The 27292-nt window shown below is 47.2% G+C and overlaps 2 protein-coding genes across 2 annotated transcripts in view; both read left to right on the top strand.

Annotated features, from left to right (window-relative positions):
- PPP6R2 (protein phosphatase 6 regulatory subunit 2) overlaps positions 1-27292 on the top strand; it is an 876013-nt gene that overhangs the window by 495124 nt on the left and 353597 nt on the right. Inside the window, exons 13-14 of the mRNA XM_086918845.1 lie at positions 24733-24797; positions 26015-26130. Coding sequence (XP_086774971.1) covers positions 24733-24797; positions 26015-26130 — 181 coding nt within the window. The remainder of the gene's footprint in view (positions 1-24732; positions 24798-26014; positions 26131-27292) is intronic.
- LOC147750940 (uncharacterized) lies at positions 1333-18705 on the top strand. The gene is made up of 4 exons (XM_086953556.1): positions 1333-1357; positions 2104-2654; positions 13977-14127; positions 18695-18705. Exons 1-4 carry the CDS (start codon positions 1333-1335, stop codon positions 18703-18705), a joined length of 738 nt encoding a protein of 245 aa, XP_086809682.1.

Genomic DNA, 27292 nt, shown 5'->3' with positions numbered 1-27292 from the left:
AAAGCTGAAAGACGACCTTATGGCACAGGCCATTAGGTTGCTGTTTACATTTTTGCCTTTTTTTGTGTGCAAGCTCTGAAAATGCTAATCAAACCTAATTGTGTTATATTAATAGCACATCAGCAAGCCAATGTACTCTCTAACCTCTTTCAATAGAAGTGGAAAATGAGCAGGGGAGAGAAAATCCAATGCTCGGGGCATGCGTGGCTGTAGATAAACAAGCGTTGCATAAGTCCGCTATCTAGTGTTGGGCTCAGATTATTGCAAGTTGTTTTGGTTCGAATAAGTTTTTCGAGTCACTGGGTTGTGCGGCGACTCCTGTTGATGATAGTGTGCATGGGCATCGACTCCATTGTTAGATTGTGTTCGAGGCATATGAGCTGCAGATTGCACACTGTGCATAGATCGCCACCTAGTGTTGGGCCCGGATGTTTGCAGTTTGTTGTTATCCCGAAAAGTTCTTTGGAAGTCACAAGATAGGTGACTCCTCTTTAGGACCACATTGCATGGGCATCGGCTCCATCCCCAGATTGTTTTTTTCTGCCATTGGGCTCGGATGTGTTTCCTGCGCTCCAGTTTGGAACTGATTTCCATCGGTGCGCAATCCTCAGCCAGTTCGACGGTATTGTTTCGATCGCGCTACATCGACGTGATTCTCTACCACTTCGAAGTCTTCGATTCCGGCCGTCGTCGAAGGCCTTCGGGCCTACCTAGGCCTTGCTTTCTGGCTCATGGAAAGAACGCCATTCAAGAAGTGTCCTCAATGTGGGTTGATGTTTCCCCACACCGACCTACATGAGGTGTGCAACCTTTGCCTCTCACCGGAGTACGAGGCCAAAGACTGTTTAGCGTGTGCCTCATTCCGCTCCAAGAAAACCATTCGGGACCGACGAGCTCAAAGAACAATGGCTCGTTCGTCAGCTTCGATCCCCGACGACATCTTCGAAGAGGGCGTCGACGTGCCAGAACACCAGCACGCCGAAGAGTATCGGATCCTCTGATGCCGAAGACTTCAACGTCGAGGACATCACTCCAGCTCAACGGGTCGTAACTAAGACCGTCGACCCCAACCCTTCCTCGACACCCTCAAAAAAGACTTCGGTTACACCTTCACCTTCGGGCCAGGGTGCACACGGAGAAACTACTTCCCACGCCCCACCTTCGTGCCGGGCAAAGAAGCCCACTAAGCCTTCCGGGGCCGCGGGCTCGAGCCAGCCTATTCCCGGTGCCAGCAATATACCGACACCGAAAAAGAAGCCAACTTCCTCTACTACGCCGACCGTTGCTCCGACACCTAAGCACACAGCGCTGAAGATTGGCAGCAACTCATCCATGCCGAAACCGCACTCGGAGCCGAGTAAAAAAAACGCCCAAAGCGCCAGATTCACATGATTCGGAGCCGAAAAAACACCCGGAACCGAAAAAACAGGTTCCGGTGAAAGACATTGCAAAAGGGCACACTTGTAAGCCAAAAGACTCGACACCAGCTACTGACTCTGTGCCGAAAAAACCTACGGAGCCGAAAACTTAGACGCCGAAGGATTTACCCCACGCAGAAGAACTTTTTACACCGATCCCAATCAGAAAACTCTTGTAAAGGATCCTAAAACCAGACAATTGACTCTCTGCTCCAAGAAGACACCACTTGAGGCGCCAGCACCTCCTCCCCCTCCAAAGAAGGACATTGCAACCTCTCCATTAAGGGTCCCTTCCCCACCACCTCCCCATATTGTTCCTCCTCCTACACCACATCATACACCTACACCATCTACTAATCCAGATGAAGATGCAGACACAGATTCTGACGATATAGGTTGGGGTGCACAGCAGGCAATAGTGCCCCTCAGTCACCTAATCCATGGGATGATTACAACACCCCTGATGTGCCTTACGTCCCACAAGATGATGTATACCCTTCCAGACCTTCCCCACCAGAGGACACTATAGGGTTTAACCTACTAGTCCAAAGAGCTGCACTATATCATGGGGTGGACTTAAACACCGATGCAGTGGAGGAAAATTTCCTATTAGACACTTTTGATAACACTCAAAGGTCTACTGCCATTTTACCAATGCTTAAGGGTGTCATCAAGCACTCAACAGAGGTTTTTAAGGATCCTGTCAGGGCTAGGGTCCTCAATCCTCACATTGAGAAAAAATATAAAGCTGCCCCTACAGATCCAGTTTATATTAAAGGTCCAGCACAATTACATTCTGTAGTAGTGTCTAATGCATGTAAACGTGCTAATTCCCAGACATCAGGTGAGGCCTCACCACCAGACAAAGAATCTAATCTCATTGACCCCTCCGGCAAGCGAACAGCGGCACAAGCAGCTAACATCTGGCGCATTGTCAACACCCAAGCGTTGCTGGCAAGATACGACAGGGCACATTACGACGAACTAGAGTCCATAATGCAGCACCTACCAGATAAATACAAAAACAGGGCTAATGAACTTATACAGGAAGGTAAAAATATCACTAATACTTCCATCCGTTGTGCCCTAGACCCTGCAGATACCGCCTCAAGGGCAATCAATACCAGCACCCTACTTCGTAGACATGCCTGGCTACGTATTTCAGGTTTTAAACCGGAGGTACAAAACTCCATCCTTAACCAGCCATTTGATGAGACACATTTATTTGGCCCAAATGTTGACGTGTCTTTAGAGACACCGATACAGCAAAATCTATGGGAGCCCTGCAGCAGCAAGCTCCCAGACGTTCCTTTCGTCGCTCATCATACAGAGGCAACACAAGAGGCTACTCCTCAGAAAGTCGCTCCACTTCCTACAAAACCCCTGGTCAATCCACATTCACCAAGGGCTACCAGTGAGGGGGTTACAGGGGTAACAACAACAAAGGCAGAGGCAAAAACAACAACTCACGCTCTGCCTCTACCCGTACCCAATGACTTTCCTCCACTTCCCCCCCCATCATTCCACTCCTGTGGAGGGAAGACTTCAACAATTCCTGCCTGCCTGGATCAACATCACATCAGACAGGTGGGTACGACAAATTATTCAGTCAGGTTACTGTCTAGAACTAACATCTACCCCCCAAACATACCACCCAAACAGCGTCAATGTCACAAGAACATCTATCATTGTTAAAGCAAGAAGTAGTATCCCTGCTAGAAAAAAGTGCAATAGAACCAGTTCCTCTGCACCAACAAAACAAGGGGGTTTACTCTCTATATTTTCTGATTCCAAAGAAGGACGGCTCTCTAAGGCCTATTTTAGACCTCAGACCGTTAAATATATACATACAGTCAGACCATTTTCACATGGTCACACTCCAACAGGTTCTTCCGCTCCTGCTGCAAAACGACTTCCTGGCTACTCTAGATCTCAAGGACGCATACTTCCACATTCCCATTCACGAGGCTCACAGGAAGTATCTCAGATTTGTAATAGACAGGCAGCACTATCAATTCAAAGTACTCCCATTCAGAGTTACAACAGCACCAAGAGTATTCACCACGTGCTTAGCAGTAGTGGCAGCGCATTTACGAAAACAACACATCCATGTCTTCCCGTACCTCGATGACTGGCTCATAAAAGCCAGCGCATACAATCAATGTGTGGAACAGACTTGTACCACCATCCAACTGCTCCACAACTTGGGGTTCACAATAAACCTCACCAAGTCTCATCTACAGCCATCCAAAGTACAACAGTACCTCTGTGCCACAATAAACACCTCAACAGCGCTAGCTTATCCCAAACCAGCAAGGATAGCCAGCATGGAAACCCTTTTAACAAAGTTTCAGCCACAACACTCCCTCCCAGCAAGACTGTGCATGGAACTCATAGGGGTGATGGCCTCTCGCATCTTCATAGAACCCCATGCAAGGCTTCAAATGCGTCCTCTCCAAGAATGCTTATCACGTCAATGGAACCAGGCTCAAGGTCACTTAACAGACCTAGTGTTGTTAGACGGTCGGACTCATCGCTCTCTGCAGTGGTGGAACACCAAAAACCTTTCCAAGGGACGACCGTTCCTATAGCCAGTTCCTCAGATAATCTTGACTGCGGACGCATCGCTCTCCGGCTGGGGAGCCTACCTACTGCAACACTCCATGCAAGGCAGGTGGACACCGCAACAAAAATTACTCCACATCAATCATCTGGAGTTACTAGCCATATTCCTAGCACTAAAAGCTTTCCAGAAGCAAGTAGCAAACAAAGCCGTGTTAGTCCGCACAGACAACATGACAGCAATGTACTACATATAGAAGCAGGGAGGCACACACTCCCTGCAACTTTCTCAACTAGCACAGCACATATGGAGGTGGGATATACCTCAAAACCTATTCCTCCTAGCCCAGCATGTTCTGGGAGTACAAAGTACTATAGCGGATCTGTAAAGTCGTCAAACGCAACAGACACACAAGTGGGAACTTCATATGCAAGTTCTTCAACCATTCTTTCAGATGTGGGGACAACCGCAAATAGACTTATTTGCCACCCACGAAAACCCCAAAAATGCCCAAGCTTCGCTGCCAGATATCCACACCCACTGTCACAAGGCAATGCGATATAGATGAATTGGTCAAACAGATTTGCGTACGCTTTTCCACCTCTACCACTCATGCCACTAGTAGTACGCAAACTACAGCACCATTCTCTGACACTCATCCTAGTTGCTCCAACGTGGGCCAGACAACCGTGGTACACCACACTGCTTCAACTGTCTGTGGTACCCCACCAAAAACTGCACCTGTCTCCACACCTCTTAACACAGAACCGTGGAGAGATCAGACACCCGGACCCAGCTCCGCTCAACCTTGCGATCTGGCTCATGAAGTCCTAGAATTTGGATATCTGAACCTTCATCCAGACTGCATAAATGTCATTAAAGAAGCTAGTCATCCAACCACTAGGACATGTTACGCGGCCAAGTGGAAACGATTTGTGATATATTGTCACAACAACAATATTGATCCCCTAAATGTGTCTATTCAACACATCATAGGATACTTACTGCATCTCCAAAGATGTAACTTAGCCTATACGTTTATTAGACTACATCTTGCTGCCATATCAGCATATCTGCAAAACAGACATCTATCTCTGTTCAGAGCGCCTGCCATTAAGCCTTTATGGAAAGCCTTAAAAGAATAATCCCTCCCAGAGTACCACCTCCGCCTGTGTGGAATTTAAACGTTGTTCTCACACGGTTAATGGGACCTCCCTTTGAACCTTTACACAGATGTGAATTACAATTTTTAACATGGAAAGTTGCTTTCCTAGTAGCTATTACTTCCCTGTGGAGAGTTAGTGCACGAACCATCCAAGAACCCTTCTTGCAAATTCATCAAAATAAGGAAGTTCTACGTACTGATCCAAAGTTCCTGCCCAAAGTCATTTCTCCATTCCATCTCAATCAATCTGTGGAACTGCCCGTTTTCTTCTCGCAACCACAGTCAGTAGCAGAAAGAGCTCTTCACACATTAGATGTCAAAAGAGCATTGCTATACTACATAGAAAGAACTCAACCTTTTCGTAATACAAAACAACTTTTTGTGTCTTTCTCACCACCACACAAAGGTAATCCCATTTCAAAATCTGGGATAGCTAGATGGATTGGCAAATGCATACAGATTTGTTACCACAAAGCTGAACGTACGTTATCTGTTCCTCCTAAAGCCCACTCTAAAAGAAAAATAGGGGCTTCAATGGCATTTTTAGGGAACATTCCCCTAGATGCCATCTGCAGAGCAGCTACATGGGCTACACCGTACACATTCACAAAACACTATTGTGTAGATGTGCAAACAAAACAACAAGCTAATGTGGGCCAGACTGTTCTCAAAACATTATTCCAAACTATTGCAACAGATAGGGGTGATCGCCGCTAAGAGTGGGTACTGCTATACAATCTATGCACAGTGTGCAATCTGCAGCTCATATGCCTTGAACGGAAAATGCTACTTACCTGTATGCATCTGTTCTTGGCATGTAGAGCTGCAGAGTTGCACGCGCCCACCCGCCTCCCCGGCTACCCTTGTCTGTTCCGGTATTATCTTAATTAGATACAAATTACATGAGCATCCTTCCTTTTCTTGCAAAGCTCCATCATTTCCCTAATGGCGAAAAACAATCTGGGGATGGAGCCAATGCCCATGCACAATGTGGTCCTGAGGAGGAGTCGCCTATCTTGTGACTTCCAAAGAACTTTTCAGGCCAATAACAAACTGCAAACATCTGGCCCCAATTCTAGGTGGCGATCTATGCACAGTGTGCAACTCTGCAGCTCTACATGCCAAGAACAGATGCATACTGGTAAGTAGCATTTTCCTTCTTTCCGACTGACTGGTTTGGATGCACACTCTCGCACTCTGGTTCGAGATCCTTTCATGCTGTCTTCGGTTCACCAATAGATCACTTTCCCAATAGTATTGTCTTAATCACGTAATCTTTGTTGCGTTCTTTGAGAAATTGGCCTGGTGTATGTTGTCCACTAATTAAAGTGGGCACCTTGTACCAGTCCAAACAACCCTTATTGATGATTAGGTCAATGACAACCTTTAAAGAAAGCTATCCTAGTGGTAGCTGTGGAGAGCAGCCTTCAGGCTGAGTCTCGAAGGAATGTGAAACAGCTTGTTTTACCAGATTAGAATTAGAACCTCCTGAATAACCAAATGAAAGGAGAACCACACAAGAGATATATAAAATGTATGTATTTATTACTAAACACTCTATACGAGATTAGAGCTCAAGGCGCACAATTATTAATCAATAGAACAACAGTAAATAGCACAATACACAGGGGGCGACCGAACCATATACTAAGAAAGTGGTATAACAACCACAACTTGACTAGACACAGTGCCTAGAGCACGTAGAATCGCTGGGACCCCAAGGAACCACCCAAAGTGACCCACGGAGGACGGATGCAGTGTGCGAACACAGACACAAGCTCCGTACAACTCTGTAGGAAAGTCGCGGTTGGAAAATTACAGTTTAAGGACACTTCGGAGAGGACTTCAAGCTAACCCTTTGGAACATAGAAGGTTCTAAGGCAAGCACCCTTGTGAGTATGGAGTACCCATGTTACTTATCCCAGGGGAGCCGGGTGCATAGGTGTCAAGTGATGTCGAAAACCTTCGTCGTTTTCAATGGCATGACTCAAAGAAGTGCTGCTGCTGGGAAGATAAAAAGGGTCTGGTGGAATCCAAGCCTGGATCCGAGGTGAGACGAACCTGAAAGCAGAGGGGACAGAGTCTGCGTCACTTCAGGGTGACCAGGGGTTCGGTAGACGAATGTCCACCGAAGTCTGGTGCTTCAGGTGAGATGGCGGGATGCTGGACTTTGCAGCCACCGGGACCAGGAGACATTAAGGACGACCAAAGTCCGGAGGTGAGCTGTCCCACGAAGGATGTAGAGTGCTGAGGGGTCAGTGTCCGGATTGAACACCAACATGCTTTGGCATATGCAACCCACGCAGGCAGAGGAAACCATTCACGGTGAGGACCTGCAGGTCTGGAGCAACCAGGGAAGCCCAAGAGAAATCAAAGTTACCTTCACAAGGACCCGCTGACTAACGGACCAGGGATCGCGAAGGGACCTCGAGCTCAATCACAAAATACCAGCCCACGGAACACTCGTGGAGTGTAGGCCGGAAATCTTCTGTGCAATTACTGCTCAGGGTCAGGACTACACGAAGCTCAAAGCACAGCCTCGGGGATCGCCAAAAAGCGTACACTGCTTCAAAAGTACACAGTGCACAGGGGTTTGAGTTGCACGGTACCCACGAGGGATACTGGTCTCAGAATTGCTAAGAGGGCAGATCGACCTCAGGGATGCACGGGAACCCACCTCCTGTGTTGCAGAAATCTTCAGGGTCCTTAGGAGCTCAGGAGATGCAAACCGGTCAGATGCATTAAAGGTGCCTGCCTTGCAGGGGAGTAACGTTGATCGTCTAAGTACTCTGTTTCTGCTTGCAGAGTTTAGTCCAGGTAAAAACTAAAGTCCTGTAGTCAGGGTTCCTACTTTATACCCAAGGAAGGGGTTGGACAACCTCTAAGGACCCACCTATGGGAGGGTCAGGACAGAGGGGTGGTTACACCCATGTCCTTTGTCCAGTTTTGCGCCAGAGCAGGAGCAAATGGATCCTGCAACCGGTTTGAATTGGACTATGCACAGGGACACCAAATGTGCCCTTAGTGCAGACTGTTGGGCATTCTGAGTGCTCCCACCCAGCCCCCATACACTAAATCCTGTCTGGGATGTGGTCACACCTCCCTGTGACAGGAAACCTTTTGTCAAGCCTTCCCCTGCTTGAGCTCAGCTCAGCAGCAGGAGGGCAGACGCTTGTCTGTGGATTGCAGCATCCATTTTGTGATGCCCAGATCGAGAAAGCTTGTACCGGGTAGCCCGGTGACCCACAGTAATGGATCTACAAGGGTGGGATCACACCTCCCACACCAGTTACTGGTGTGGCGGTATGATTCCAAGATGTTTGACACCAAGCACGACATGTTTCTAAGCAGCCGTTTTAAAGTTAGCATTTACCGCGAGGTTAGAATGGTCGTAAATATATGTGGTTGGCTGTAACACAAACAACCCCGGAAAATAGATTCCGAAGGCTGCAGAGGGGCTCTGCTCATGCAGTAGCACCCTCTTAGATAAAACCCTGCACGCTGCCTTCAGGATTGATAAGGCCTACCATAGTGGTGACTGATAGGTTTATATGTGCAGTGATTTATAATAGATATAGTGAACCTATATCTATGTAAGGGGTGCATGCACCACCTTACACAGGCTGCAGTAGCAGACCTGTGGTTTCAGTTTCAATGGTCTCTCAGGGGTGGCACAATACATGCTGCAGCCCCTGGTAGGCCTCCTGGGTACCTATGCCCTGGGTACATGGTGTACCATATACTAGGGACTTGTAAGGGTACTCCAGTATCCAATCTGGAGTGTATCTAAAGTACATGCAATCAATTTAGAGGGAAAAGCAACTTGACTGGGGTCCTGGATAGCAGGATCCCAGTCATCCCAAGTCGAAAACAGTGATACATCAGCAAAAATTGGGGTTAACCATAAGAAGCAGATCCTACTCTCCTACACGTTCCAAACACCACACATAGCCTACCTTCAAAATGCCATGCCCACAAGACCCACTGCCCTGGCATACCTCAGTCACCCCTCTAGCTGGGTGCCCTATGCCAGTGGTGTGGGCACAGGTGCATGAGCCCTGTGCCCCTACAGTATCCAGGGCCATTCCTGGGCACTGTAAGTGCAGTGCTGCCATTAAGAGTATATGGTGCTGGGAGGTCGACATAACGAATTCCATAGCACCATCATGGCCTCACTGAAGACTTGAGAAGTTTGGTATCAAACTTCTCAGCACATTAAACCCGCACTGATGCCAGTGTGAGCTTTAATGTAAAATGCACCAGAGGGCATCTTAGAGATGCCCCCTGAAACCTAACCTACAATCCACGTCTGGACTGAGTGGCTGCCTGGGCTGCCACACTGCACACACTGCCGCCGGGCGGGTGCAGAGTGGGTTGGTCTGGTGCTTCTTGGCTGGTACCAGGAGTATGGTTGTTGAAGCAGAGCCTCTGCTTTATGGTAGTCCCAGTCTTCAAGAGGGTCAAGGCAGGCAGGTCCTCCGGGGGTCCCAAGGTTGCTGTCCGCAGGAGTCGCCGGGATTAGGCAGGAGCAGGTTCCAGGAAAGACAGGCCGGTAGGGCTAGGGCCAGGTCAGTGCGGGTCGTCCTGTTAGCAGCTGCACGGCGAGTCTTATTCTTCTTGACCTTATTTCTTCTTTTATTTTCGGGATCTGAGGAAGGCAGGTTCAGGGAGCCCCTAAATACTGAATTTAGGGGCTTTACAGGTAGGGCAAGGGCAGGGACATATAGGTCCCTGTCCTGGGGTGGGTACACCCCCTAGTCTGCTCATCTCCTGTGGGAGGGGGGCAGGAGCCTAGCTGCGATTGGGCAGGGCTCCCCATCTTCAAGCTGGCCGGAGCCCGGGTTCGTGCTTGACCTCGCCTCTCCCACCTGAGGGGTGGTGTTTGCACAGGCTGGCACAACCCCCTTCCTGACGTAGCGTTTCCTGCCAGTCTTCCTGCCAGAGTGGGGGCCAGAACCAGTGGGGGTCAGTTGCTGGGTACAGCAAATGGTCTGGAGAAACTCACAGAGGCGGCAGGCCTTTGAAGCTTCCCCCTGCCCATTCTGGGGGAGGAGTCCTAGCACCTCGCCCAGGATGTGCATTGTTGCAGGCCCAGGAGAGTGGGGAGCTCTCCACCCAGGGGTCCAGCAGCATGTCTGCAGTGTGGCAGCCCAGGCAGCCACTCAGTCCAGACGTGGATTGTAGGTTAGGTTTCAGGGGGCATCTCTAAGATGCCCTCTGGTGCATTTTACATTAAAGCTCACACTGGCATCAGTGCGGGTTTAATGTGCTGAGAAGTTTGATACCAAACTTCTCAAGTCTTCAGTGAGGCCATCATGGTGCTATGGAGTTCGTAATGTCGACCTCCCAGCACCATATACTCTTAATGGCAGCACTGCACTTACAGTGCCCAGGAATGGCCCTGGATACTGTAGGGGCACAGGGCTCATGCACCTGTGCCCACACCACTGGCATAGGGCACCCAGCTAGAGGGGTGACTGAGGTATGCCAGGGCAGTGGGTCTTGTGGGCATGGCATTTTGAAGGTAGGCTATGTGTGGTGCGACAAATGTGTAAGTGGTAGGGGGTGTAGGGATTTAAGTGCAAAATATAAAGATTACAAATTTCCTGGCTAGTAGAAAAAATTATAGCAAAAATTATGATGACCTAGTAGGGTCTATTTTTCACAAAATATCGTGCCCCATGAGCTCACCATCAGAGGTATATCCTTACGGTCATTTACCGCTGACGATATCTCTCCATTCCACGGAGCAGCACAGAGGCGGAATGGAGAGATGTAGTCAGCGGTAAATGACCGTAAGGATATACCTCTGATGCTGAGCTCATGGGGCATGATATTTTGTGAAAAATAGACCATACTAGGTCATCATTTTTTCCTCAAAGGCCAAACTCAAGCCTTGATTTAAATAGACTAGCCTATTTTTGCTAGTCTATTTTAGGAAAGTAGGAAAGTGTGTGTTGATATCTATGATTTGTTCTAAGAAGGCGAGATTATCACCTAGTGGATGATAGAACTTGTGTAATTTGCATAGGGGATTATTGTTGCAGGCAATTTTGTTACATAGATATTCACACGATAAAAGAGCTGGGAACGGTAACTGTTTAACTGAAAGGCTGTCGCAGTGAATACAAGCGATGCCACCCCCTATCTGATAAGTCTATCTAGTCTGATGATGATATAAGTAGGAGGAACTAGAATGTCGAGGGCAGGAGTATTGTGTAGGAAAGTGCCCCTTTTTGCATGGCTGCCCCCCACTTTTTGCCTAATGTTGATGCACTTTGAGCGTGCCCTGGGTTCCTGCCAACCAGGTACCCAGGGGTTCGAGGCATGTGGGCTGCTGAATTCAATCTGTGCATAGATCGCCGCCTAGTGTTGGGTCCGGATGATTGCACATTGTTGTCTTCGAAGTATCACGAGATAGGTGGCTCCTCCTCTGGACTACAGTGCGCATGGGCATCGACTCCATCCTTAGATTGTTTTTTCCCGCCATTGGGTTCGGATGTCTATTTGTTAACTCAAGTTCGGAATCGATAAAAACCTTTACATTTGGCCAAAAGGCCTTTAGTTATCGTCGGTATTGTCTTTGCGATCGGTGCCCAGTACTCGTTCCAGCTCTATCCTCGAGCCGGACTTCAAGAAGAGCCGCGTAGCTTTTCAGCACCAAGGCCCGGTCGACGCTAGAGGCCTTATCGACGATCTATCATGGAACGGAACCCGTTCAAGAGATGTCCCGTTTGCAACTCCAAGTATCCTCACATCGATGTCCACCCGGTGTGCAACAAGTGCCTGTCTCCGGATCACGATGAAGCCAGCTGTATGGCTTGTTCTCGGTTCCGCTCCAAGAAGACGATTCGCCCTCGACGCGCAGCGAGGAAGGAGGCCCAGCAGACGGCACCTGACCCGGTGAACATCTTCGATGCCGAGGAAGATGAGGGAGTCGAGCAGGAAGTTAAAGAGAACCTGTCTGATCCTGCATCGGAGATCGACTCCAGTTACGACGCAGATGTAGAAATGGTCGATAATGAAGACGTCGACGAGGTAGGAGACGACGATGAGGCCTTCGGGGCCGTGGAAGATAGCTCGAGCGAGGAGTTAGGCCCAACAGTTGGTACGGGGGCCGAGACCAAAGCACTCGATAAGGCTCAGGTCGAGGGATCGCCACATGGCCTTACCCGAGATCGAACGCATAGTTCTACAGCCTCGCCTCAAGGCCCGGCTACAGACATTTCCAACGAGCCATCGGTTGACCGATCGAAATCGAAACCAAAAGTATCGGTGTCTACAAAACCGAAAGCACCGGAAACAAAAACGAGACTGAAAGTGCGTATTACTTTGGTCGGATTGAAGGGTTCTGAACCATCGGCACCGGCGAAACAGAAGAGTGTTGTCGACCTGGGGAGGTCGCTACAGGGTGTCGAGCCAAAGGCCGGGGCGCCGAAGAAAGTGGCCAAGGACGTCGACCCGAAGAAGTCAGCACCGAAGGCCGTAGACACTAACCAGGGACTCGAAACTCAGAACGTTCTCGATCCTAAAAGTCAATTCGACAAGGCTAAGGGCAGTAAAGACCTCGAGTCCAAGACTAGCAGTGGCTCTAAAGACCCCGTCGAGTCAACACAGCCATCCGCCTCATTTTCGAAGCAGGTGTCAGACTCGCTGCAACGCATTAAAGAAAAGGCTGCTGCTGTCGGGCCAAAGGCCACTCCACCCCCGAAGCCAGTCAGTAAACCTCCGAAGTCGTCGGCACCGATTCAATTCACACTGCCTCTGAAAGTGGTACCTAAAGCGTTCGCACCTAAGACGGGCGTCGAGGCAGCCAAAAAGGTGTCCATGGGGCCAAAGCCTACAACTACGGAAGGGGCCACCAAGCATTGACAGCCTCCACAGGAAGATCAGTAGAGGCAATTCTTCGACGCCGAGACATGTAGACTTTCCATTTTCAAGCGAAAGATCGCCCCAGAACAGCCTATGGAGTCATATAAAATTCCATTGAAGAAAAAGAGGGATTCTGCTACGTCACCTCTTCTTTTTGAACCTATACAACCACATGGACAAGACACTGCTCCTATTTCACCCACATACTCAAATGTGGATTTAGGAGATGGTGACAATGAGGAATACAGTTACCCTGTAGACACTGATCCAGAAGATCACACTGAACCCTGGACAGATGATGTTGACCCAGGGGGATTCACAAACTGCCCCGGACAGTCATGTCTATGCTGTTAAAACGTCACCTACAGAAGACACGGTTGCGTTTAATGCACTTATTGAGAGGGCAGCAAAAAATCATGATGTCCAGCTCCATGCTGACCCTATTGAAGAAGACTTTTTGTTTGACACCTTCTCAACCTCAGAGAGAACTGTCAAAACTCTACCCATACTTAAAGGTGTCCTAAAACACGCAGGAGACATCTTTAAGGAGACCACAAGGGAAAGGGTAATAAACCCCAGAATTGAGAAAAAATACAAGCCAGCACCTGTGGACCCTACGTATATCAAGGGACAGTTGCCGTTGGACTCTCTGGTTGTTTCCAATGCCCGCAAGAGAGCGATCTCACAAACAACGGGTGATGCTCCTCCCCCTGACAAAGAATCTAAACTTGCCAGATGAGTATAAGGAGGCAGCAGAGATGCTCATACAAGAAGGGAAGCTTATATCAAACGCGTCTATTAAGTGTGCACTGGACGCAGCAGACACTGCAGCCAGGGCGATTAATACAAGTGTGATGTTACGAAGACATGCCTGGCTGAGAATATCCGGCTTCAAGCCCGAGATACAAACACCATACTCAATCAGCCGGTTAACCCTGATCACTTATTTGGCCCAGAGATGGACACCATCTTAGAAAAAATTAAGAAGGACACAGAGACTGCAAAGTCTATGGGGGCTCTACAGTCGCAGCAGTTCAGGGGTGGTTCTTTTCGTCGCTCCAACAATAGAGGAGCTTCCAGAGGCCAGCTGTCCCAGCAGACACAATACAGTAAAGGAGGCACGCAGACCACCTACAACAAGAACAATAGGGGTGGCTACCGTGGAAACAGCACCAAGGGCAGAGGCCGTGGAAACAACAGCTCCCGTTCCTCCGCCACTAACAAACAGTGACGTCTTGTCACTGTCCCCCGACCATACCACACCGGTCGGGGGGAGACTACAACAGTTCCTGCCGGTCTGGAAATCCATCACTACAGACAGGTGGGTGAGGCAGCTTATCCAGTACGGTTATTGTCTGGAGTTAACATCCACTCCACCCAACATACCCCCAAGACACCGTCCTATGTCCGCAGAGCATTTACAATTATTGCAGAAGGAGGTAGTCCGCATGCTGCAAAAAGGAGCCATAGAGCTTGTGCCTGTGGAACAAAGAGGTACAGGGGTGTACTCGCTGTACTTCTTGATCCCAAAAAAGGACGGGTCCCTCAGACCCATACCGGACCTCGGGCCCCTAAACCAGTACATTCTATCAGAACACTGTCACATGCTCACATTACAGCAGGTTCTACCGTTACTCAGTCAGGGAGATTTCCTCGCAACACTAGATCTCAAAGATGCATATTTCCATATACCGCTACACCCGTCACACAGGAAATATCTAAGGTTTACCATTCAGGATCAGCATTATCAGTTCAAGGTCCTCCCTTTCGGAGTGACGACAGCACCCAGGGTGTTTACCAAGTGCTTTGCGAAAGTGGCTGCACACCTACGGAGACAGAACGTTCACGTCTACCCTTATCTAGACGACTGGCTTATCCAGGCGAAGTCAGCCCAGCAATGTGCCGCCCACATGTCCCACACCATTCACCTTCTTGACGATCTGGGGTTTTCACTGAATTATCCAAAGTCCCACCTTCAGCCCGCCCACGTACGGCAGTACTGGGGCGCAACAATAAACACTCTGGCAGCCAAAGCACAGCCAAATTCACTGAGGATCAACAGCATGCAAATGCTGATACGGAAATTCAAACCGCAACGCTCACTTCCAGCACGAGTGTTCATGCAGTTGATAGGCATGATGGCCTCCTGCATCTTCATAGTCCCGCACGCGAGACTAGATATGCGTCCACTTCAGGAGTGCTTAGCATGTCAGTGGAATCAGGCTCACGGACAATTGAAAGACCTAGTGTTGGTGACCGGTCGCGCATACAACTCTCTGCATTGGTGGAATTCACAAAAACTTTGCAGGGGCCGACCATTCCAGGAGTCTGTGCCACAGATTATACTGACGGCGGACGCATCTCTCCAGGGATGGGGAGCTCATGTACTCCACTACACAGTGCAGGGACTATGGACAGCACAGCAGGAAAAGATGCACATCAACCTTCTGGAACTGATGGCTATCTTCATGGCAATGAAAGCATTCAAGGTACATTTGTGCAACAAGGTTGTGTTGATCTGGACGAACAACATGACGGCCATGTACTACATACAGAAGCAGGGAGGTACACACTCTCCACAGTTGTCTCATCTGGCTCAGAGCATGTGAAAGTGGGCCATTCAGAGAAACATCTTCCTCATGGCAGAACACCTCCCAGGCAATGACAATCAGATGGCGGACCTGCTCAGCAGGCACAGCCACCAGATGCACGATTGGGAGATACATCCATCAGTACTCCACCCGTACTTCCAGCAGTGGGGTCATCCAGAGATAGACCTCTTCGTCACAAGGAAAACTCAAAATGCCAAAGCTTTGCCACCAGGTTCCCACACCCACAGTTGCAGGGAAATGCGATATGGATGAACTGGTCAGGCATATTTGCGTACACTTTTCCCCCAGAACCACTAATACCGCTGGTGGCACGCAAGCTGAAGCAACACTCGATGACTCTCATCCTGGTTGCTCCAACGTGGGCACGCCAACCATGGTACACCACGTTTCTAGAACTCTCCGTGGTACCGCATCAAAGGCTGCACCTCCCGCCCAGGCTTTTGACGCAGAGCCATGGCGACATTCAGCATCCGGATCTGCAACAGCTCAACCTGGCGATCTGGCTCCTGAGGTCTTAGAATTTGGCTACCTCAACCTGCCTCCTGACTGTATGGATATCATAAGGGAGGCAAAAAAGCCCACCACTAGAGCATGTTGTGCGGCAAAATGGAAGCGGTTTGTCATTTATTGTGCCAACAACAACATTAATCCGCTAGATGCATCTACTCACAACATCATCTGTTATCTGTTACATCTATACAAATGCAATCTGGCCTATGCTTCCATTCGTATGCATTTATCCGCAATAGCAGCTTATCTCCAAAACCGTCAGCATCTCTCACTTTTCAGAGTGCCTGCCATCAAAGCTTTTCTGGAGGGACTCAAACGAGTTATTCCTCCCCGACACCCGCCAGCACCTGTATGGAACCTAAATGTGGTCCTCACCAGACTGATGGGTCTACCTTTTGAGCCTCTAAACTCATGCGAGATACAATTCTTGACATGGAAAGTGGCTTTCCTAATAGCAATCACATCGCTACGACGAGTTAGTGAACTTCAGGCACTAACTATCCAGGAGCCATTCATACAGATTCACTCCAACAGGGTGGTACTGCGCACTAACCCTATGTTTCTGCCTAAGGTGGTTTCACAGTTCCATATCAATCAAAGTATGGAACTGCCAGTGTTCTTCCAGAATCCTGATTCAGTGGCAGAAAGAATGCTCCACACACTAGATGTCAAAAGAGCTCTAATGTACTACATAGATAGGACAATCGGAAGACAAAACAACTTTTTGTTGCCTTTTCCCCACAACACAAAGGCAACCCCATTTCCAAAGCAGGTATAGCCAGGTGGATCGTTAAGTGTATACAGATTTGCTATCAAAAGGCTAAGCGCACATTAACAGTTCCCCCAAGAGCCCACTCCACACGAAAGTTGGGGGCCTCCATGGGTTTCCTTGGAAACATTCCTTTAGAGGAAATCTGTAGAGCAGCCACATGGTCTACCATACACACATTTACAAAACACTACTGCGTAGATGTGCACTCCAAACAGCAGGTAGCTGTAGGGCAGGCTGTTCTAAAAACACTTTTTCAGACTGCTGCAGCTGGCACGGGCGGCCGCCGCTAATAGAGGGACTGCTATATATTCTATGCACAAATATGAATTCAGCAGCCCACATGCCTCGAACCGAATATGCTACTTTTCAGTATACATCTGCTCTTGGCATGTAGGGCTGCTGACATTCATATCGCCCGCCCTCCTCCCCGGCGCCTGTAGCGGCTGCAGCACTCAGAATTACTCTTAGCATGGTCATCACTTACTGTATCACACTCCATCTCTGCCACAATGGCTAAAAACAATCTAAGGATGGAGTCGATGCCCATGCGCACTGTAGTCCAAGGGAGGAGCCACCTATCTTGTGATACTTCGAAGACTCTTCCAGGACAACAATGTGCAATCATCCGGACCCAACACTAGGCGGCGATCTATGCACAGATATGAATGTCAGCAGCCCTACATGCCAAGAACAGATGCATACTGGTAAGTAGCATATTCGCTTATGTTCTTTCCCTAAACTGTACTGTTGCACCTGCAACTCTCTGGCCATATGTAAGTCCCTTGTGAAAGATACCATAGGTACGAAGGGCACAGTGACCAGGGAAGGCCTCCAAGGGCTGCAGCACTTATTGTGCCACCCTTAGAGGTCCTTTACCTTTATACACACACACACACACACACACACACCCATACACACACACACACACACACACACTGCCATTACAGGCTGCGTGTTTTGGTGCAGAGCAAAGCGAAGAGTCGACATGGCACACATCCCAGTGGAATCCCGGTGTGTCCTGCAGCCAGCATCCCCCAGAACCCGGTGGACCTGCCCTGCCTTCACTGAAAGGACTTTGTCTCCAGTGAGCATTGGGTTTGCTCACCAACAGATTCTGGCTCCAGCCAAATCCGCGAGTCTGAACCACTCTGCACCCGATGCCCACGGCCTGAGTTTGAGTGGCCCAACACCACGAGTAGATCTCTTTGGCGATCCTGAACTGGGATCTGGTGAACCCTGACCTGCCCAGAGTCTTTCGACAGGATCCCCCCATCGCGACTGGAGCCAGTAAGAAGCATCAAATGCCAAAATACACCCCTGAATCAGATGCCCTATGGCCTTGGGTGGCCCAACCGACGGTGTCTTGGCATCCCTTGGCATCCCCACTTACCTCACCAACCGGTGGTCGCCTCCAGAAGATCTTCGTCCTCGAGCCTGCAGAGTTTGTTGCAACCGGAGATTCCCCTTTGAAAACAGGGCACCAGATGCCAAAACAGCCCCTGCACCCGGCCGCCCCTGTGCAGCTGTGGGTGCACCTTGTGTGCTAATTCGGATCCCACTTTGCCCTGATCATAAGTCCAGGAGCTTTTCTCCCTCATTCATGTGGACTGTTCGTGAGCAGCCACCAACCAAAGACCCCCTATCCCCCTTTGGATAACATTGGGCCGCAGTAGCTTTGAGAGTGCATCCTTGACCCTGGGGTAACCCTTGTTCTAACCCCAGAAGCTCAACCCTCAAGATTTTTACTTACCTGCAAAACGTTAACCCTATTTTCCTCCATAGGATTGCCTTGACTGTTTTCCTCTGAAAAACTTCTAAGTGTGGAGGGTGTTTTGTATGGCAACCTAAGAAACTGTGCCTTAAGTAAAAACTATTTTATCTAGGAAACGTCCCAGTGTGATATCTAGGCATATCACACTGAGTAAGAGAAGTAATCTGAAAAGCAATCCAAAAAGTAATTATACAGTACCTGAAAAGTAACTGAAAAGCAATCACAACTGTTTCTAAATAATTGACCTACCTGTATACACTATAAATACATATAACTGCTTTCAATGGTTTTGTTTTTGCAAAGTATTATTTCACTTACATGCACCACGCCTGGCTTAGTTCTAGAAATAAAATACAATGAAATAATAATTTTATACAATCAAATTAGTCGGAGTTCAGTCTTTGTATGTGATATCTCTCTTTGCCTGAGTGTGTACAATAAATGCTTAACACTTCCCTCTGATAAAGCCTTACTGCTCGCCCACCCTACCACAAATAGAGAGTGCGGTATTATCTACTTTAGCATCTGCCTTCCTTTGGGGATCCACTGGCCTCTGTGCACACTATACCTTACTTTGGTATAATATATAGAGAGCCAGCTTCCTACCCGATCCTATTGCAAAGGTGAACAGATCTGTTGGTAGACATGTGCACACCGTTTAAAATAACAACGTCAGCTCATTCCAGATAACCAAAGTGGTCAGCAGTGCACGTAGGTTGATCATGAATTGAAACTGCACACAGGCTTAATTAACTGCCAAGGACTATAAACAATCTTCAAATGTTTTCAAGTAAAATCTAGGTAATTTTTTTCTAGTGGAAGCTAAGCATATATTGGTGATATTTATCCTTTCTTGAGAATTGGCTTGGTAGTTTGGTCTGCCCTGTCCCATGATGCACTGGGCCAGGGACAGACTAATTTGCATGTAGCCAGGTTCTGAGCTGGGATGGTGCAGTGAGCTAAAAAACGGTGATGGATCAAGCCCTGATCTGTTGACTGGGTAGGAGTGTTCTGCTTAATTCAGATACTCTGTCCATCACCACCCCCTTTTCTGGACCTTTATAAGGAACAGGCAGAATACCTAATACAAGAGGGAAAGCTCATATCTAACGCCTCCAAGTGTGCGCTAGATGCGGCAGACACAGCAGCCAGGGCTATCAATACCAGTGTCATGCTTAGACGACATGCGTGGCTCCGCATATCTGGGTTTAAAAATGAGGTTCAGAGCACTTTACTCAATCAACCTGTGAACCCTGATTATTTGTTTGGCCCTAATGTGGACACAATACTAGACAAAATGAAGAAGGATACCGAGACTGCCAAGTCTATGGGAGCCTTGCAATCACAACAATACAGAGGTGGCTCCTTTCGTCGCACCGGCAACAGAGGAGCTGCAAGAGCTAGCTCATCACAGCAAACCTCATACAACAAGGGGAACACGCAAAACACCTACAACAAGAACAGTAGAGGTGGATACCGTGGCAATAACAGCAAAGGTAGAGGACGAGGGAATAACACCACCAGATCCTCTACCAACACCAAACAGTGACTTCTTGTCACTACCCCCAGACCATGTAACACCGGTCGGGGGAAGATTACAGCAGTTCCTGCATGTCTGGGAAAACATAACTACAGACAGGTGGGTGAGGCAAATTATCCACCATGGCTATTGCCTAGACTTAATCTCCACACCACCCAACATACCTCCAAGACACCGTCCTATGTCCGCAGAACACCTACACTTAGTGCAGCAGGAAGTCATCAGCATGCTACAAAAAGTGGCCATAGAACTGGTACCCTTAGAACACCAGGGTACAGGGGTGTACTCACTGTACTTTCTAATCCCCAAAAAGGACGGGTCTCTCAGACCAATTTTGGACCTCATGCCCCTAAACCAATACATTTTATCAGAGCATTTCCACATGCTCACTCTACAGCAGGTGCTACCACTGTTGCGTCAAGGAGACTTCCTCGCAACACTAGACCTCAAAGACCCATATTTCCATATACCAGTTCACCCAGCACACAGGAAATATCTCAGGTTTACAATACAAAATCAGCACTACCAATTCCAAGTCCTTCCTTTTGGGGTGACAACAGCCCTAAGAGTTTTCACCAAGTGCCTAGCGACAGTAGCTGCACATATAAGAAAACAGCATATTCATGTCTGTCCGTATCTGGACGACTGGTTGATACAAGCACAGTCAGCCCAGCAATGTGCCAGCCACATGTCACGCACTATTCACCTCCTGCACAGTTTAGGTTTCTCGCTGAACTATCCGAAGTCCCATCTTCAGCCGGCCCACGTACAACAATACTTGGGTGCGACTATAGACACTCTGGCAGGGAAGGCACAGCCAAATTCTGTCAGAATAAACAGCATTCAAACGCTAATCCAAAGGTTCAGGCCCCAACACTCGCTTCCTGCACGAGTGTTTATGCAACTGATAGGCATGATGGCCTCATGCATTTTCATAGTCCCTCACGCAAGACTACACATGCGTCCTCTGCAGGAGTGCCTAGCACGTCAGTGGAACCAGGCTCAAGGACAATTAAGCGACCTAGTGTTGGTGACCAGTCGTGCATACAACTCTCTGCATTGGTGGAATCCACAAAACCTTTGCAAGGGATGACTGTTCAAAGAGCCTGTACCAAAAATAGTCTTAACGACGGACGCATCACTGATAGGGTGGGGAGCCCATGTCCTCCACCACACAGTGCTGGGCTTATGGACCACGCAGCAAAAGAAAATGCACATCAACCTACTGGAGCTGATCGCAATTTTTATGGCAATGAAAGCTTTCAAAGTACATCTCTGCAACAAAACCGCGTTGATCCGGACGGACAACATGACTGCGTTGTACTTCATACAGAAACAGGGAGGAACACACTCTCCACAGCTGTCACATCTAGCTCAGAGCATGTGGAAGTGGGCCATTCAAAGAAACATTTTTCTCATGGCAGAACACCTCCCAGGCAAGGACAATCAAATAGCGGATCTGCTCAGCAGACACAGCCAACAGATGCACGAGTGGGAGATTCATCCCACAGTGCTTCAGCCATACTTCCAACAGTGGGGGCAACCAGTGATAGACCTATTCGCCACAAAAGAAAACGCAAAATGCCGGTACTTCGCCGCAAGGTTCCCACACCTGCAGTCTCAGGGCAATGCGATATGGATGAACTGGTCAGGCAAATTTGCCTACGCTTTTCCACCAGCACCGTTGATACCGCTAGTGGCACGCAAACTGCGCCAGCACTCCATGACGCTAATCCTGGTTGCTCCAACATGGGCGAGGCAACCATGGTACACCACGTTCCTAGAACTTTCCGTGGTGCCTCATCAAAGACTAAAACTAACACCCAGTCTCTTAACGCAGAGCCATGGAGACATTCAGCACCCAGATCCACACCAGCTGAACCTTGCAATCTTGCTCCTGAAGTAATAGAGTTTGGCTACCTAAACTTACCTCCTGACTGCATGAACATTATCAAAGAGGCAAGAAGACCTACCACAAGAGCATGCTATGCGGCAAAGTGGAAACGTTTTGTCATTTACTGTAACAACAATGACATAAACCCGCTAGACGCATCAACTCAAAATATCATATGCTATCTTTTGCACCTTCACCGCTGCAATCTAGCCTATACATGCATTAGGATACCCTTCGCTATTCAGAGTGCCAGCAATTAAAGCATTCATGGAGGGGCTCAAACGAGTAATTCCCCCCCAAGACATCCACCTTCACCTGTCTGGAACCTAAAAGTTGTTCTAACCAGACCAATGGGACCACCTTTTGAACCTTTACACTCGTGTGAAATACAATTTTTAACATGGAAGGTGGCTTTTCTCGTAGCAATTACTTCGCTTAGAAGAGTTAGCAAGCTGCAAGCCCTAACTATTCAAGAACCATTCTTCCAAATTCACGCGAATAGGGTTGTGCTTAGGACAAACCCTAAATTCATGCCAAAAGTGGTATCCCACTTCCACATCAATCAAACAATAGAACTTCCAGTGTTCTTCCCAAACCCACAGTCAATTCCTGAAAGGGCTCTACACACACTAGATGTTAAGAGGGCTCTCCTATATTACATAGACAGGACAAAAGATTTCAGTAAAACAAAACAGTTGTTTGTTGCTTTTTCACCACAACACAAAGGAAACCCCATTTCTAAATCTGGACTAGCCAGATGGATATTTAAGTGCATTCAAATATGTTGTCTTAAGGCAAAACGCACTTTAACAGTTCCCCCAAGAGCGCATTCTACACGCAAAATGGGGGCATCCATGGCTTTCCTAGGAAACATTCCTCTAGAGGAAATATGCAAAGCAGCCACATGGACAACCATACATACTTTCACAAAACACTATTGTGTTTATGTACATTCCAAACAGCAAGCTGCTGTAGGACAGGCTGTTCTAAAAACTCTGTTTCAGACTGCTGTAGCTGGCACAGGTAGCCACCGCTAAGGGAGAGACTGCTATACATTCTATGCACAGATATGAATTCAGCAGCCCACATGCCTCGAACGGAATATGCTACTTACCAGTATGCATCTGTTCTTAGCATGTAGGGCTGCTGACATTCATATCGCCCGCCCTCCTCCCCGGTGCCTGTTGCAGCTGTAGCATTCATTCTAACTCACACTTTCTTGCATGGACATCTCTTACTGTACAACACTCCATCTCTGCCACAATGGCGAAAAACAATCTAAGGATGGAGAGTATGCCCATGCACACTGTAGTCCAGGGGAGGAGCCACCTATCTCGTGATACTTCGAAGACTCTTCCAAGACAACAATGTGCAATCATCCGGACCCAACATTAGGCGGCGATCTATGCACAGATATGAATGTCAGCAGCCCTACATGCCAAGAACAGATGCATACTGGTAAGTAGCATATTCCTTGCTTCTGTCTGATGTCATTGTAGCTGTAGCGCACTCTAAGGTAACTAATTGCACTAAAATGGGTGAGACAAAGGCTTATTAGTCTTATCTATTGACTTTAACAGCACCGTATATTTAACATTTAGCCATTTGTCTTCACAGTGGTTGATCAATGAACCAAGATTGCGTTGATAGAACTGATTCCTCCTTTAGTTTTGCCATCAGCACTTGCAGTTAATATAGCATTAATAAATGTACATGCTGCAGAAGTCTAAGAAATTACTTGCAGCCATACTTTAACATCTTTAACGTTGTGTCAGGGGTTAAGAGTGCAGTGTAAGATGCAGATTTTCTCCTGTTGGGAAATTAAAAATGTATAAATCCGTGAAGGATGTAAGCTATCAAGTACTAGGAGTGTCTGTTTGTATTCCCATATGTCTTTCAGATTATGGTAATTGCACAATTTGCTGTTAGTCGTTTTTGAGCATTCTAGAATGACTTCGGAAAAGCCGCATGCAATCTGTCAGTTGAAACAGGTTTGTTAATTTTGGAGTTGATAGTCGGATGATCAGTGTTTAGAAAATGTTGATACATTCAAGTCACTCCTGAAACCCAGGATTGAGTATTGTCTGAGGTAAGGTTTGTTCCCCCGTCTAAAAAATGTAATGACTTGTATTAACACAACAAGAAAAGACAAATTGCAATCTTATGTGTGCTGTTCAAGAAACTGGCCTCAGAACATAAAGATAAAGTACTTGCTAACAGATCACTGCGGAGACCCATGGATTAGATTCCTTTCACAGGTCTCCCATTTTAAGTGATCCCGGCTCATACAGTCTACCCCATTTCTCTACCCAGTTCTAACCTACAGTAATCATAGTTTTGCACTCCATAATGAAATCCAGTCACGCAGGTGAGTTATAGAGTGGGAAAATCACCAGTAATGTTGGATTGTTTGCTTGTGAATATGATGTGGTCAAGATCAGCAATCTGCTTTGTTTGCAGTATGTGGTTGGGACTCATCTAGTAATGCACAACAAAGGGGTGTTTCTGTTTGCGCTGTGGATCAATTAAAATTGATTCTGCTAATTGATTTGACCAGAAACTTATTTCATGTATGAATAATCCTATGGGAACCTATTCCTCTCATTCTGCCGCAGATATTCCAGAAGTGCTGCCTGGTCCAGAGGATATTGGATGCCTGGGAAACCAATGACCGAATACAGTAAGCTACTCCTACCTCTGTTTTGATTTTTTTTCTATGGATTTTGGTCATTTTAACCATTTGCTTTCTAGTTAAGCAGAATGAAGTTAGGTTTCATTTTTTCTAATGGAGTAACCACCCCCACAACAGTGTGGGGGTGGTTATTGGCGAGGTGTGGCGAGTTGGTATTTGCTATTGGAGGAACAGAGAAATAGATTTAACTTGAATCGAATCTGAAATGACTTGTAGTGCTGTAGGTGGTCCACAATAACCCATGAATTAGAAAGACTTTTTGCTGGAAGATGTAAGACATGTAAATTGTGTTTGAGGCTCCCTGTTTTCCATTTTTGCTAATTGCTACAGATAAATACAGACAAACGTATTTATTTTCCTGTAAGTATTTATTTTTAAATATGGATAAAAAGGAAAATTGGGTTGATTTGTGATCAACCCAATTTTCCCAGTGATTTTCCCAGTGATTCCAAATGCTGTCAGTAATGGCTGATAAGCATATAGGTGTTTGCGGATTGGCAGGCAAGAGTGTTAAAAAAAAGAAAGGAATTTCAGTAAAGTTGCTTAAACAGCATTAGATATGCAGAAGGTTGAAACTGATGTGCATATGTTTTCATATAAGTGCATTGATTTATGTTTTCATATAAGTGCATTGATTCATCGTCTCTGGGTTTTCATAGCATTGAAATCTCTCAGGCATTTATGCATGAGTAAACATTTATCGGTTAAATACACGTGGAAATATACTACTTTCAGCTCCATTTATTCACAAAACCCAAAATAAATATTGATAAAGTTAGGAAAAATGTATATGGATAAATACAGATGGAAAGAATGTATGACGTTACAACGCATGCTTTTACCACGCATGCCTTTACAAAGCATAGTGCTTTGGGGCGCTGGATAGTGAATAGTTTAATTTACTATTCCAACTCCAGTCCCCGTGGATAGTAGGGAAGGTGTTGGATAGTAAATTAAACCTATTCCCTATCCTAGAGCGCCCCCCAGCGCAATCCGTTGTAATGGTTTGCGTTGTAAAAGTTGCGTCGTAAAGGCACTGCGTGGTAAAAGTTGCGTTGTAAAAGTTGTTTACCGTTCCTGATAGCTTTTGTTTATTTTGTACAAGAAGTGCAGTTTGTACTGGTAAGCTATGATTATTTTCTTGTTCATGGTACTGTTCCTGATTTGGAACTGCATTTAACCTTTCATCAATCTGTTTCTTTCAGGGCAGAAGGGGGTATGAGACGAGGGAACATGGGTCATCTCACACGGATCGCCAACACTGTGGTGCAGAACATGGAAAAGGGTCCCATGCAGACACAAATCTGTGAATTTATGAAAGGTACTCTCCCGAGAACTCCCTGATAACCCTTCTGGCCTGTCCATGTTACCCCCAGGGCAATTGTCTGCTTGGGATTTTTCCTAAGTGCTTACTCCTGGTTGTTCTTCTCTAGTCTAGTGTTGTCTCTGAGGGGATATCTATTTGTCATGTTGGAGCTTCTTTGATCATTGGGGTTTCTGTTAAGGGATAATATCGTGTTACTTCTCTCTCAGGCTTTTTGGGATTTTATCTGGTCTGTGTTGGTAGTCTGCTATCTGGGCACATCTGCAGTAAATTCTGTATATTAGATTGTCTACTTATGCTTGGGGGGAGTATGGGTGAGTGTTTCAGGCTATTTTACAAACAGGTATTTTTTTCTGACACTTGAGGGTTTCTGTTACAGCAGAATTGGGGCTTTATTGTAATGGTGCTATATGCTCAGGGTGAAACCTTTCTGAAAATCATTTACCTCTGCAAAATGGTGGGCTTCATTTTGGCTTGCAAGCTCTTTTTGCAATGGTATCTACACAATCCACTTTTAAGAAGACTACCTTATTCATGCTGTACGTTTTTCATGCCTGCCCTCCACTGATACTTTGTATCTTACTGACTCATTTGTTCAGGCTTTTGAACCTGCCTTCCACAGAGATATCTCCTCTAGGAATGTGTGCCCTGCCTTTCACAGACATTCTTACCTCCCCTTCATGGGGATTTCCTGTTGCTTCTTTTTCTCTTTCTGGTACCTCCGGACAGCCCTCTGAGAAGTTAGCCTATCTGCTTACCATTCATTGTTACAAACTGAGCCCAAAGCTCTTCTTTTCTGCACTTCAATTTCTCTAGAATAAAATTAACCAGCATTCCCTTTTATGCCACAGCTGTAATATACTTTAGTAGACTCACAGTGGATGCACAGCCATGTGGCTCACAGCTGATGCACAGTGACATGGCTCATAGCCGTTGTACTGCATTTGTTATCTCAGAGCTGTTGCACACAGCAGATACGCAGGTGGATAAGAGGGCCCACCATGAGTGCACAAAATCATGACATTGAGTGTGCAGACACATGTTTTACAAAGAGAGCAAAGTATGCCATCTGATTGCTTAACCCTTAAATAACCAAATTTACAGCCATTCAGAGGAGCACAGGGAAATAATAAGCAGCATTTATGTCTGAGATTATGCT

This window comes from Lissotriton vulgaris, chromosome 1_1, assembly GCF_964263255.1.
Source record: "Lissotriton vulgaris chromosome 1_1, aLisVul1.2, whole genome shotgun sequence".
NCBI lineage: Eukaryota > Metazoa > Chordata > Amphibia > Caudata > Salamandridae > Lissotriton > Lissotriton vulgaris.
The sequence above is the reverse complement of the archived record's forward strand: the minus strand, read 5'-3'. Positions and strand labels throughout refer to the sequence as shown.